Source organism: Symphalangus syndactylus, chromosome 21 (genome assembly GCF_028878055.3).
Source record: "Symphalangus syndactylus isolate Jambi chromosome 21, NHGRI_mSymSyn1-v2.1_pri, whole genome shotgun sequence".
NCBI classification, from domain to species: domain Eukaryota; kingdom Metazoa; phylum Chordata; class Mammalia; order Primates; family Hylobatidae; genus Symphalangus; species Symphalangus syndactylus.
This window is the reverse complement of record NC_072443.2, coordinates 85549686-85563968: the sequence shown is the minus strand read 5'-3', so window position 1 is coordinate 85563968 and position 14283 is coordinate 85549686. Positions and strand designations below refer to the sequence as shown.

Sequence of the window (14283 nt, the reverse complement as noted above, 5' to 3'; positions counted from 1 at the left end):
CTGATTCAAACAGGACAGTTCACAGACTAAACCAAGTAGACTTTTCAAGTTAATAGTAAATTCACAGAAATATTTGCTAAGCCAAGCAGTGGATTCTGCTGGGTGAAAAAGGCCTTTATGTTTAAGTTTATAAGAGACAATGTTTTGATATAAAAACCTTTTAGCACATTATTGTTTTCTTTAAAATACTGTACACTACAGGGAAATATATCAAAACTTTTAAAGACTTCAATCTTTCATACCACATTGAGATAGAGTTTATAGCTCTATGATCCTGATGAATTGAAAAGGACAGATCTTTATAATGATATCATTGAAAGCATGCTTTCTTCTTTAGAATGACAGCAGGAAAAAGGTGAGCATTTTCTCAATGTAGTCTATTTTGTTTGAAATTTGCTTTTTTTTTTTTTTTTGCAGGTTATTTCACTGGTAAAATCTTGCAGAATCACAATGTGGACATGGTAATTTTACATCTGATTCTTGAATCGTATTATATTTATGATCACAATAAAAGTAACCAAGAGAGATCTAAGATTTGCAACTCTAAAGCCTGCAATGCAGAAGCAAAAGAACCCACAAACATCTTTAATAAAAATAACTTTGACGGTACAAATAAAACACAATTGCCTTTATCTGTTTCTTAACTTACAGCTACCATTACATAACATAACTTGCCTGTAAAAAGGGTGATCAGTGTATACTTCCTAGAGAATACCTACTAGGGACAAGGCTTTCATATATTCAGGGACATGAGTCTGTAGACATATGGCCAATGGCAGGCTGAGTCTAGTTCTTCTGACCACCTTCACAGAGGGGTGCAGGGGCATATGGTCCTGACTCACTGCAGCTTTGGGCCAGTGAACTCAACGGATTCACCGGGCTCCCCTATTTTGGACAGCAAACCCTTTTGCATGGTGCTGGGTACCACGACAGGTGCTTTGTAAGCAAATTAGGTGCTTTATAAATGCAGAGAAATGTTACAAAAGTCAATAGGTTGCATTATGTATATGGATATGTGAAGAAAATGGAGGAAAAGATACTGAGAATCTTCATTATGCACTTAAACAATTTGTATGACCTATTGCCAAACATATTATCAACTGTCAAAAAGTCAAAGTAAAAGGAGTGTTTTACACCAAACTAACTCTAATTATCTCACTGACACATGCTTTTTATGGAATTTGCAGTTTTACCTCAAGTATTTCCATATCAATTGTAATGAATAATTTGGTGTGTTTTCTTAGAAAAATATGTAAATTACTGTGTAATCACAATATTGCAGCAAACAAGATAAATGCAAGAATGATCACCTAAACATCTAATTAGTTTTTCCACACAGTCAGATTTATGCTAGAGACACTAATTGCACCTAACATTTTAATGAAGGTTTCAACATTGCATAAATAAGACTGACAAACCACAAACAATTTTCATTTATTTTCTTTTTTCCCTTGCTCAAAAACAATTTGCCTTTGTAAAAGTAGCACACACCTGCTAGGCAAGATATGTTGACGGGCTCAATGCTCTCAGCTCCAACCATCTCCATTATAAAGAGGACTGGAGAAATGCAACAATTGGTCATCTTTGGGGAGGGTGACCGTGTCATGGGAAAACGTCAGTTTTAAACTTTCATTCTGAACAGGATGACCAGTGCGTTAAAACTTGAAAATAAACAAATACTCTTTCATCCATTAAAGTTTGACAAAAAATTGAGGTTAAATAAGAAGATTTACACAAACTTACACATTTTAGCAAATCGGCAGCATCACCACTTTTCAAAATGACTGGATTTGAAATATTTACCATATTTATATTTTATTCATTATTAACAGATTCGTTGTAATAAAGATGCCAACCTGATTGATCAGGAGACTGGGGTCCTAGAGTGCTGGAGTTCAACAGCTCTGCTCCTTGTTGGGACACAGTGGTGAGGATAGTTGATGCTTTATCTTCACTCCTATTATTTCCTGAAGAGCTACCTTTATTGAGATAAATATTTTCCATCTATTACTTCTTTTGAAATTTATAAAAAGTAATTTTAGAAGAATGGTTTACTTTGGTATACTTTACTATTTGATCATTTAAAAGCAAATTAGAGGTAACAATATGAATTACATGCAGTTCTTTTTTTCAGTAGACTGTTTCAAGCTGCATTTTTATAGAGGTTCACCTTAAAATTCTTTGATACTTACATAGGGATATTTTAGATTAAAGTTTTACAATATGTGATAAAAAGAATGCCAAAACCCATATAATTTTTAAAGGATCTTATATTTTTTTCCTTGGGTTCCATATGAAATGAAGTGAGTTTTCTTTAAATTATAATTCTTACTAAACGGGACTCTTTTTGCCCAAGTTTTTTTCATCAGCATGTTAAGAAAATGGATCTTAAGGCATTATTTCAAAATTAATTTTTCTATCTACTCTTTTATAAAAAGCATGAAATCTAGCAGGCTAAATTTCTGTCAACCCAGGAATCTTACATTTTTGAGAAATTATGCTAACAGATGTGTACATGATACACTGGGTGGGATTCAGGATAGACTGATATATGTGTATACTAATCTATATTTACATGCCTCGAATCCAATATTTAAGGGAATAACTATAATGGCCACGTATCTGTCTAATGCTTCACCGGTTGCAAAGAGTTTAAATTTTAACCTAGAGTATAACATATGGTGAAGAATCCAAAGGGAGAGACAGCAAATATAAACAACAATCTGAAAACAGCCCAATTTAAAAAGACACAAATGAAACATAAAAATTATAATAAAGTTCCATTTTAGTAAAGTCTGCTAGTGGGAACTTCTATCACATTTGGGCCATTTTTTTCAAAAACAATAATTTAAGCTAATTCAGTCTTTGAGAGTAAAAGTAGGAATTCCTTTATTTCTGTGGTACTGTCTATTTAATCCAGCAAATCTCCATTAGGGCTCTAGAGCAATTCTTTTGCAGAAAATTTGATTTCCATAATCCTTGTAGAACAGACATTTATATTTTAAATGGATTCGTTCATAATCCTTTGAAATTTACAACCTGCAGAGAGAGATTCGATTGCCCTGAATAATATACAGACATAAGATAGGATTGAAATAGTGCCATACCGCTGGGTGTCTCTGTCTCTTCTCTGCTGGTACTTTTTAACCGTAATCTTCTTCTGTTATTATTCTTATCTGCTGATGGTTCTTGAGGGGGATGCGGATGCATAATATGTAGATTGGCTGCTACATTTTCATATCAAAGAACAAAAGCCAGAACAGAAGGTGCTATATGGCTTGAAGTAACTCAGTAAATATAATTATCGCTATAATGAGAATATTCATGTATAATTTTGACATAACGTGAAGATACATAAAAAATACAACTTCATAGAAAATAGGCATTTATTCCTATTCCAATATTGGGATCCTATCAGGCTTTCAAAATTACTGAAACACTTTATTCATATAATATAACCTTATAGAGGGCTAAAGTAATTTGACTAATGTTAATCATATAACATGGTATATTAAAAACCATTAAAAAATGAAACTGACAGCCAACACAGAAAAATTACTTCTTCCTTTAAAAGAGGAAGTGTTGATAACTATACTTTCAACAAGAGCTTAGAGAGCAGCTTCCAAAAGAGCCCTGGAGAACTGAGGTCAAGCTGAAGAAGAACTTTTAAGTATGATTTAATTTTGCAATAATAATAATCATAGCAGCATTTAATATTTCCTGAATGCTTAATTTCTTGGTGCACTATGATACACTTAACTGGTTTTTCCCCTCAATCCTCACAATGACCCTTTGAGGCACCTGTTATTTATTATTAGTATTAGTGCCAGTAGTAATGCCATTCCCATTTTACAGAGGAGAAAACTAAGGTTCACAGTGTTTAAGAAACTTGATCAAGGCCTCACTGACAGGTAGCTAGGACTGGATTTCTATTTATCCATTTCCTTATTTCAGTTCCATACTCCACGAGGGAAATTTTCTGTGACACTGGTCATTAATTTGTAAATAATATAAAATGTACTTAAATGTCCTCCCTTTTCAACTCTCAGTAAAGTCAGATCAGTAAGGGTAGAAAAAGCCACAGGGAATTCTAAGTCTTGGGTTCTGGTCTAAATTATTTCTAAAGCTTACAAACTGCAAATCACTTTACCTCTTTGCTTGACTTTAAATCTCTATCTGTAAAATGGAACAAAAATCCTTTTTCACTTACAGGGTTTATTTTGCTTTTGTTGTTGTATCAGTGAGAGAAAAGAAAGAGTACCTTACAAATGGAAGAGATTAATTAAAAGATAATATTAAGCTAAGAACACTTAAAATGCACATGGCATTTCCAAAATACAGTGATAATGGAATGCTATTTTATTTCTGCATCAGTTGTCATAAAATAAAACACAGGGTATTATAGCAATTTGAAATAATGGAGAAAATAGAATGATAGATTTCAGAAGCTAATATAAGAATTTCAAATATATTTCAAAATCAACCACCCTTTTCATTATTAAATGACAATTCTCTAGACTTAAGATCTAGACTTGAATATAACTGCTGATTTATCTTAACAAGAACATTTCTCACTATTTTCACTTGCTATCAATCTTTATGCATGATTCTTTCTTACCATGAATAGGTACAGTCTGCTTTATTCGGTGAATATTTTCTTTATTTCCTTGCTCCTCAGACTCAGGTATCAGCAAGGCTGACGTTTCTGTACCATTAACACACTTCTCTACAGTGGATGGCTGGCATGATCGGTTATTTTTGGACCCAACGGATCTCACTGTCTGTAAAGAAAAGGAATTAATCTGTACATTTTAAAATATAGCAACTACATTTGTTTTCTGTAGAAGCTATATAGAAAACATAATATTTGGACCAATGAAGAATGAGAAAAAAACTAGAGGAAATGAGGTTAAGATGTGAAGAAAAGGGAAATTATTATAGGAAATTAGAAATGGAAGGAGAAAAATAATCAGATAAAATAGAAGACATGCAAGTCTCCTAGACACATAAATTAAAATGTGCTTATTTGCTACACTCCATCTTCAGTAGGTAGAAGCCGAATTAAAAATCACTGCGTATGTCAGAAATTCGGAGGAAATTAAAAATAAAAAACCTAACATTTGAGAATCTGTTCATCCTAAGGTGTCTGGTTATGATCCAACTCCTCTGAAAGAGACGGCAAAATGTGCTCACTTATATTTGCCTTTAAATTTTGTGAACATATTTAATGAAAAGAGTACTCGAAAATGTTAATTATGTTGATATGACAAAAAGGAAACACTTTTGAAGTCTTTTAAAATCCAGAATTTCTGTTCCAAATTTATTCAAGCCTTCTGCTTTTGGCTTGTAGTGTCTGTCTGTCTGTCTGTCTCTCCCTCCCTCCCTCTACAAGGGGAAGACACTCTTCTCTTACCAGGTCACTCATGCTTAGATAAGCTCTCCAAACCTTGCTCCTACCTCGCTGGATATCCTCATGTTATTCCTTCTGCCAGAGAGTGGAGGTGGCCCAAGAACTTTGGATCCAAATGCGATATGACAAACATCTTGATTTTTACTGTTCCGTGTACTGCTTGTTCCTCTGTTAATGAACTGATCTGTTTTGATAAAGGAAGGTAATAACAGTCCATTAATGGGTGTAATGACAAACATCGCACTGCCATCTTTCTGAAAATCCAGTCCAAGTGCCATAGGATGCAAATCCCCCCTCCCCCCTCAGCACGGATTAAAAACACAGATACTAGGGCCCAACATCAGAGATACAAGATGTATAGAATTAGAATCTTGGCAGTATCACAATACTTTTAATAAGTTCCCCCAAGTAATTTTTATACTCACCATCATTTGAGAACCACCACCACAAAGTTTTTCTTTAAAAAAAAAGTAAAAAAAGGAAAAGCTACTAAAAAATACATCTTATTTTCTCTTTAAGGAAATAATTTAAATATAATTATTCAACTCAACCTGACAAATATTTAACTGAGTACTCCCTCAGGCATTTCCTAGAGGCTGTCGGTGACACAAAATGGAGAATGGAGAGGCAGATAAGACCAGTAAACGGGTCACCAGTGTAAGGCAGACCAGCGGCAATGAAGAATAAGTGACCCCTTCATGGACCCTGAATGACGGATACAATTTCAAGAATAAGAGATGTAGGATGCCCTAGGCAGAAGAAAGTACCAGAGTAAAGGCATGGAAGAAGGGAAGGGCAGGGTGTACCTGGGAGTCAGGAAGTGGCTGGTTTAGCTGGAAGGAGAGGCTAGGGTTATACTGAAAAGAGCCTTAAAATTTGAAGAGCCTATTCTAAATTTGGTAGGCAACAAGGAATCCCTGAAGGCTTTAGAGAGAAAGAGAGCAACACAGTGTCACCTTCAGGATAGGGCAGGTGTGCTCACCAAATCCTGCTGCCTTCCCTTCTGCACACACAGCTAAATTACGTTTCTGAACATTCCCTGCATGTATATGGGCCGCATAACTGAATTCCCATTTTTCTTTTTTTTTGAGACAGAGTCTTGCTCTGTCACACAGGCTGGAGTGCAGTGGCATGTTCTTGGCTCACTGCAACCACCGCCTCCTGGGTTCAAGCGATTCTCATGTCTCAGCCCCCTGAGTAGCTGGGACTACAGGCACACGCCACCATGTCCAGCTAATTTTTGTATTTTTAGTAGGATGGGGTTTCACCCTGTTGGCCAGGCTGGTCTCAAACTCCTGACCTCAAGTAATCCACCTGTCTCAGCTTCCCAAAGTGTTGGGATTATGGGCGTGAGCCACCGCACCCGGCCCTATGGGACTGAATTCTAGCTAATGAACTGTGAGAAGTTTCAGCCATTTCCTGGCCTCCAAAACTCCCTGCAGAATCCCCCATGCGCTCTATTCCCTCGCCTCCTGACAAGATGCAGAAGATCTTGTGGAGGACTTTAAGGGCTCCAAGGAAGCCACTAGATGCAGGTCCCTGAATGACCACATCCAAGGAACTCCTGATTGGACTACAACTGAGGAGTTCTTTGTGACTGCAATTAGCCTCCTCTGACTAACAGGGCAGGTGAAGGTGATAGCCTTTAACTCAAAACACTGCCAATTACCTAGAAATCCTTCTGCTGTGACCCACCTGTGAGACAGGACCAACTTTAACATTACAATGACGGTCCCAAGTAAGTCCCCATTTGCCCACCAGTCCTGGACATATATAAGCTACTGGCCACTTCCTGTCTGACCTACTCCCTGCAAAAATTCCTCTAGCTGGCTAGTTGGTCTCATTAGCCTCTGCTGTAGAGCTATAATTTTACATGTAGGGGGATTAAAAACCACTCCTATGCATCAGTGTAAAAAAAAAAGACACATGGGTTTGTGAAAATATATCATACTCAGCAAGATCCAGATATTCAGGTCTGAGTGGAAGTAGTGTGTGTATGTATGGGTGTGTTTTGAGTCTGTTTTTATGTTTGTAATAGATAAATCTGAAGATATAGGCAGGGGCTAGATCGCTGAAGTGAACTGAAAGAATTTTTGCCGAACATGAGACATGAGGTAGATGTTGAAGCGGTGAGGAGGTATAAACCATGTCATTTTTCTTGAAATTCTGGAAGCCCTATTAGGTAGGAGAGAAATTCCGTTTGTCTAAAGGGTAGAATCAGAACTAATGAGAAGAATTTACTTCAGGAAGCTCTTAGTCCAACACAAGGGTTATCTTTCTCTAAACATTTCTGGTTGTTGAGGTGATAAATTTTCTGTCATTTTGAAGGCATTCGAGCAAGTCTGGATAGCTATGCTGGATGCCGCAAGGCAGCTGTTCAAGCAGAATTCCGGATAGCTATTCTGGATGCTGTCAGGCAGGTCCTCAAGCAGAAGTCTGGATAGCTATTCTGGATGCTGTAAGGCAGGTGTTCAAGCAGAAGTCTGGATAGCTATACTAGATGCTGTCAAGCAGGAGCTCAAGCATTAGTCTGGATAGCTATGGTAGATGCTGTCAAGCAGGAGCTCAAGCAGAAGTCCGGACAGCTATTCGGGATGCTGTCAGGCAGGTGCTCAAGCAGAAGTCTGGATAGCTACTCTGGATGCCGTAAGGCAGATTCAGACATCAGGTGACTCCCTAATTTATATCTCTTAGCCTTGTCCTCTCTTCTGAGCTCCACTCCTTATATCCAGTAGTCTCTTTACCAACTCCTCTTCAGTGTCTGAAAGGCACTTTGAACTGGAAACCTGGTCTAATGAATGGTACCACAACCCATCCGGTTTGAAAAGTCAGAATCTAGGTGTCATGCTTGACACCTTCCCCTGATCTCTCCATATCCAATCCGTGTCCGCTTCCTTCCTTCTCCTCCACCAGCACTGACATCCAGACAAACCATCCTCCTCCTGTTGCATGATGACAAAGCCTCTCACGTGACTTACTGTGTCCACGCTGGTGCCCGATGCCATCCCTCCTCCAAAATGCAGCCACAGAGGTTTTATACAAACATAAATCTAATTGAGTCATTTCCTTTCCTTCACTTAAAGTTCTTCAATGGCTTCCCTGCTGCTCTCAGGAGTAAGACGAAGGCTCTTAACATTGCCCGTAAAACCCTGCATGTTCTGACATGTCTGAGTATCTTACACCTCTCATTTTCTGCCCTCTAGGTAGATGGGCCTTCTCAGTTCTTCCTGCCTACCAGAGTGTTTGTGTATGCTGTTCATGGCAAGAAGGCTTTTCCTTTCTCTCTTGGCCTTTATGCCTCAGCTCACATATCATTTCCTCAGACAAGTCTTTGCAGATCTTTCTGATTAGGGTAAGTTACTCCAATATAGGCTCTTCCATAACTTTTCCCTCATAGAACTTGTCAGAATTGAACTTTTACACGTGTCCATGGGATCCTCTAATTAATGTGTGCTTCAGTAGATATAAACTCAGCGGCCTGCTTCTGTCACCCTGAACTGCCAGCACCTAGCCCAGTGCTTGACACAGAATAGGCACATAACAGTTCCTTGCTGAGCAAAATGAATGACTCATTCAATGAAATGAGTCAGAAGGGAAGTTGGATTAAATGACTCAAATATGTCTAACTATGGTTTGAAGTTCATTTTAAGAGAACTCTACCTGGGAGTTTCGTGTGTGAATCAAAAAGGAAGACTAGGCAGGTCTGGGCAACTCCAGGACGTGAGGGATGAAAGAGAAGGGATGACAATGAACAAAACGTTGATGTTCTCATAAATTATGACGCTCTCAACAGTAGCAGTGCTATGGCACTGCAGTCAGATGCTATTTGGATTACACATGAAATTTCCTAGTGTCACCAAATAGACTTGGTTATGTGTCCATATGTATTTTTTTTTACCAGCTATTTATATTCAACTGGAGTCAACAAAACAGTCTCTCACGATTGACAATAGGAAGAAATGACACTCACATTCCAGAGCAATTGGAAAAATCTATTATAGTCAATATTTGTGCCTTTTGTGACTAAACAGAACAAATTCTAGACTATTCATTTGGTTCTCAGATGTTGATTTTCTCAGAGGAAAATGGGCGGGAGAGCAATGACGGGCCCTGTGGGACTTGGTGTGGGCCTGGGACGGAGGCCTTTCTTCCCTCTTCCAATCCCGGGAGCTCAGTGCTCAGCGAAGGGCCATTTTTCTGTTCAAACATTTTACAAGAACAATCTCCTGAAGTTTTTCATATTCTTTCTCTATAAGCAAGTTTCCCCTCAACTGATGTAAGTTCTTTTGTAGAAAGAACCTACACGGTATGTACCTCCATCAGCTGAGCCCAGACTAGCCTATTGTAGACGACGGATAAATCTCACCAAATTATGGAAAATTAAAAATTAAAAAGAACTTTTGTGGGGAGGGAGTATTTTAGAAATCATACTGACACAGTTCCAACTAAAATTTGACAAAATGAACATATTAACCAGTTCGCAGTTATTAACAAAATTAAAAATAAATACTTCAAATTTCTTAGAGGAATCTCTTGCTTAGTAGTGGACACCCAGTGTCTACTAAAGATACACCCAAACCTGATATGCTATCATCTCCAAATCACAGAAAACAGACATTCTATATTTCATAATCCTATCTACTATAGAATTTCTTTAAAGAGTAATCTACCACAGTATATTTAAATTAATGTTTATTTTTAAAAATTTTGCACATTTGGTACACTTTATTTTTCACAAAGCAAAGTATACCAATATTCCACTATTTCGTGTCTCTTTAATAGACCTTGTTATTATAATGAACACACTAATTCTTAAATCCTGCTTCACTTTAATAAATCTGTGTATAATCATATTAATTCTCACAATTATCTCTATAAACATGTATTGTGCTATGCATCTACCATAATCGGGTCCTAATTAACACATACTAAGAAAAGTAATTTAGAACTTTGGTTTCTAAAATAAAAAGTAGAAGAGACAAAGTTTCCATAATGAGAAAAATCTTAATAAAAGAAAACTACAAGCAGAAATGTGTGCTTTTGAATTCTAAAAGGAGCTCTTTTAAGAGTTGATATCAATATGCATAATATAAGGTTAAAAATCAAGATTAGATTAAAGTCATGCTCTAGGCGTTTCATTTCCTTGAGTTTGCGGAAAATGAACTTGGTGTAGGTCAGAGATGTTACCACTAATTATTTTCCTATTTTACTGAGGGGTACATGCCTTTGTAGTTAGATTGTAAAACCTGAGGGTCTACTCTCTAATTGTCTTTTAGAAAAATAAACATTCATTTTTGTCTCAAGATACAATGTTCTAATTATTATAGTCATTTAAATTCGCACGGTTTTCAAAGCTTAACCAGAAAAACCTGCTGAATTTTCATATCTAATCACTGAGGGGTCATGCTCAAGACTTACATCTGTTATCTAACAATCAAATTAGAATTAAAGCTGGTACCAAAAGTCCAGACTTTGAATTGGATTGCTTTTCATTGCGGTATATGTGCATTGTTATTAAGAACGTAACAAATACAAAAAAGGCTGATCTTGTACAACAGTATTATTTTAGAAAAGGTACTTACCTTTCTAAGCCTCATCTCTTCATCCGTAAGATTGGGATAATCATAGTACTGAAGTCATGGTATTTTTGTTAGAGCACATGAGACAATGCATGTAACGTGTTAAACACTGTGCCCAGTAGGGAGTAATGTTATTAATACCTAGCAAATATGCTATTAACACCTTCCATTGTGAATAGTATTTAACAGTTTACTAAGTCTGTTCACAGTCATTTATTCCTTCCTTCATCCACAATTTGAGCAGTGACCAGGCATTTAGTCGGGCATGTATTGCCCTAGTACTGTGTAAGACAGGGGGTAAGGTGGACACAGCCACCTCCTTCAAAGAGCTCACAGTCTAACGGGGCAGATAGATGTTAAAGCAAGTAATTTATAAATAACTACACGATTATAGCTGTGATAAGAGCTATGAAGGAACAGTCTGAAAGGTTCTAAGTGTGTTTAACAGGAGCTTCATATCTAGTCTTTGGGGTAGGAGAAATAACGTTCAACTTGAGACTTAAAGGAAGATGGATATCAAGATACATGCTCAATCTCTCTGCAATTTCCAATCACCTGTGTGGTGTTATGATTTCATGTCTACAGAAGAAGAAACTGAGGCTCGCAATGTTTAGAGATCTGTCCATGCTCCGAGCGGGGGCTCAGAAGCCAAGCACCCCAATGCCTCTTGGTGTGTGTGTGTTTTAAATCACATATGATGATGCCCTCTGTGGATCGGGGGGCACTGAAGCAGGTTCTTCCTATATTTTCCAATTCTCCCACTTATTTTCTATGCAATTTTGTAAAGCTATTTAACTAAAATTTTTTGTTTTGCTACCTGAAAAACTGGGTTTATTAATAATTGTATAGATAAGTATCAAAACTGCACGAATATGATAATTAAGTGCATGTGATGAGGACTAATGGGGTTTATGAGGAATCCAACACAGAACATAATACCATAATATCCATTTTCAGAGGGAAAAAATAGGGCTGTGGGGACTGGGGAGGGCATGGAAAAGGGAGCAGGGCAAACTGAAGTGGCTTCAGTGCCAGGCAGGTAACATGTACATGGCAAGCAGGCACGTGCAGAATGTAGGGGAACTGTGGCTAATTTGAGAGTGCATGCCCAGTGCAAAGTATTTTAATTAAAAACTTTCTTAGACCTGTTGGAGGACTGTCAGTTTGTAAACCCAGAAAGCACAATGAAAAGAAAAGCAAATAGGCAAATGACTAAAGCAGGAAGGGCCCTAGGCAATTAAAATGTCTTAACTTTTGCAAATAATTAAAACCAGAACTTAGCCTTACCTCATTAATAAAAAGTTTAAGACACTTTTTGAAAGGCAATAAAATAATATTAAAAACTAAAATTAGATCTCTTTCTCCTGTGAACTGGAGTAGGACCTTAGACAATGTATAAATATCATTTGTGGGTAAAGTTAGGATATTTAGACAAGATAAAAAGTAATAAAGCACAGGATATTGCTTTTCTTTATAAACTCTTAATTTATTAAAGAGTCAGAATTAGCCTACTTTTTTTCTTTACTCTTAATGAGCAAAGAAACTTTTTTTTAGGGAAACAAGTTTATCATTTCAAGAAAACTTTCCATTTTGAATCACTAGCACAGCTTATTTACAAGCCGTGGTAGATAATTTCCATCATTTGGGCTTGGAAATAGGGCAAGAGAAGAGGAGAAGAAAGCTTCCCAGGAAGATGTTGCTTAAAACTATTATGGTCATGAGAAATTGCTTAAAGGGAGTCAGTAGTTAAGAATGCACCTCTGCGCTGGGGGCGGTGGCTCACACCTGTAATCCCAGCACTCTGGGAGGCTGAGGGGGGTGGATCACAAGGTCAGGAGATCGAGACCATCATGTGAATGGTGAAACTCCATCTCTACTAAAAATACAAAAAATTAGCCGGGGGTGGTGGTGGGCGCCTGTAGTCCCAGCTACTCAGGAGGCTGAGGCAGGAGAATGCTGTGAACCCAGGAGATGGAGCTTGCAGCGAGCCGAGATTGCGCCACTGCACTCCAGCCTGGGCGACCGAGCGAGACTCCGTCTCCAAAAAAAAAAAAAAGAACGCACCTCTGAAACCAGCCTACCTGGTCAAATCCTAGGGCCAATGCTCACTATTTGATCTCTGCAAGCCTCAGTTCCCTCATCTACAAAATAGTGATTATTGAGTAGAGTTAACAATAATCTATTGTATATTTCAAAACAGCTAGAAGAAAGGTTTTGAATGTTCTCATCACCAAGAAACAATAAATGCTTAACATGATGGATATGTTAACTTCTCTGATTTGATCATTACACAGTGTGTACATGCATTGAAATATCATGTTGTACCCCATAAATATGTACAATTATTATGTGTCAATCATAAAAAGGGTGATTATAATGGTATCTACATAAAAGTGTGTGAGAGAGGATTAAATGTATAAACTATGTAAAGGGTTCAGTGCTTACAACACAATAACAACTACTAAATGGTAGTTCTGATGATAATGATAATGATTTATTGCTAAATACCCTAATCTGCTCCAATTATTTGGCTATTATTTCATTCATTCATTTAATCACTCAATCAGTAAATATTTACTGAGCTCTTGGTAAGTACTAAGCATTGAGCTAGGTGCTAGGAATACAACAATAAATAGGACCCTGCAGTTGTCAGGCTTACATTTTAGTGGGGGAGACAGCAACAAGGAAGCAATCAAGTAAATAAGAAAATATCAGGTAGTGATAAATGCTGTGCTGAAAGTCAAAAACTGGGTGATGTGACAGAAAGAGTGTCATGGGGGTTGGTGGAGGGCACTGATTATTAGAGCTCCGAGTTCACCAGTAGTGAAAAAGTATCTGAAAATTCACAGTTCAACTGAAATATCTCAAAATTCATACTGATATAGTGTAGATAACCATATATTATATATTTCCCTATGAAACCATAAACTAAAAAGTTGTTTAATATTTAACTATACATAGACTTTACTTTGTTAATAATTCTGGATTTCTTTCTTATTATATGTTTTAATTAAAAATATTGATATTAAACAGAGAAACATATTTTAATTTTATAGCAAGTCTTAGAATTTTTCAAAATACAGAAAAGTATAAAGAGGAAACTAGAAATATCCCATAATTACTCTGACATCATACAATCATTGACATCAATCATGAATATAGTTGGAAAATTAAAATCTGTAATAGAGAAGGATATGATACTAGAAGTAAAAGTCTTTTCTCACTGCCCCTGCCTCCACTAGTCCCTGTTCTCAAAAGTAATTATCAAGTTTCCTGTGTTTCCTTAAAAATTTT

The 14283-nt window shown here is 37.0% G+C and overlaps 1 protein-coding gene and 1 long non-coding RNA gene across 17 annotated transcripts in view; one reads left to right on the top strand and one right to left on the bottom strand.

Moving 5' to 3' along the window:
• The window catches only part of CFAP20DC (CFAP20 domain containing), a 282643-nt gene that overhangs the window by 110050 nt on the left and 158310 nt on the right, over positions 1-14283 (bottom strand). For 14 of the 16 annotated variants that reach the window (XR_010118690.1, XM_055259701.2, XM_055259703.2 and 11 more), the window contains 4 exons: positions 5458-5594; positions 4619-4781; positions 3108-3227; positions 1857-1979 (listed from right to left, as the gene is read on the bottom strand). Coding sequence is in view for 15 of the 16 variants with exons in the window: in XM_055259701.2 (XP_055115676.2) it covers positions 1857-1979; positions 3108-3227; positions 4619-4781; positions 5458-5594 (543 nt within the window). In the remaining variant the exon portion in view is untranslated. The remainder of the gene's footprint in view (positions 1-1856; positions 1980-3107; positions 3228-4618; positions 4782-5457; positions 5595-14283) is intronic. The other 2 variants (XM_063630830.1, XM_063630824.1) reach the window with 1 other exon arrangement.
• LOC129471280 (uncharacterized) overlaps positions 1-14283 on the top strand; it is a 178752-nt gene that overhangs the window by 39606 nt on the left and 124863 nt on the right. The gene's annotated exons all lie outside the window — the stretch shown is intronic.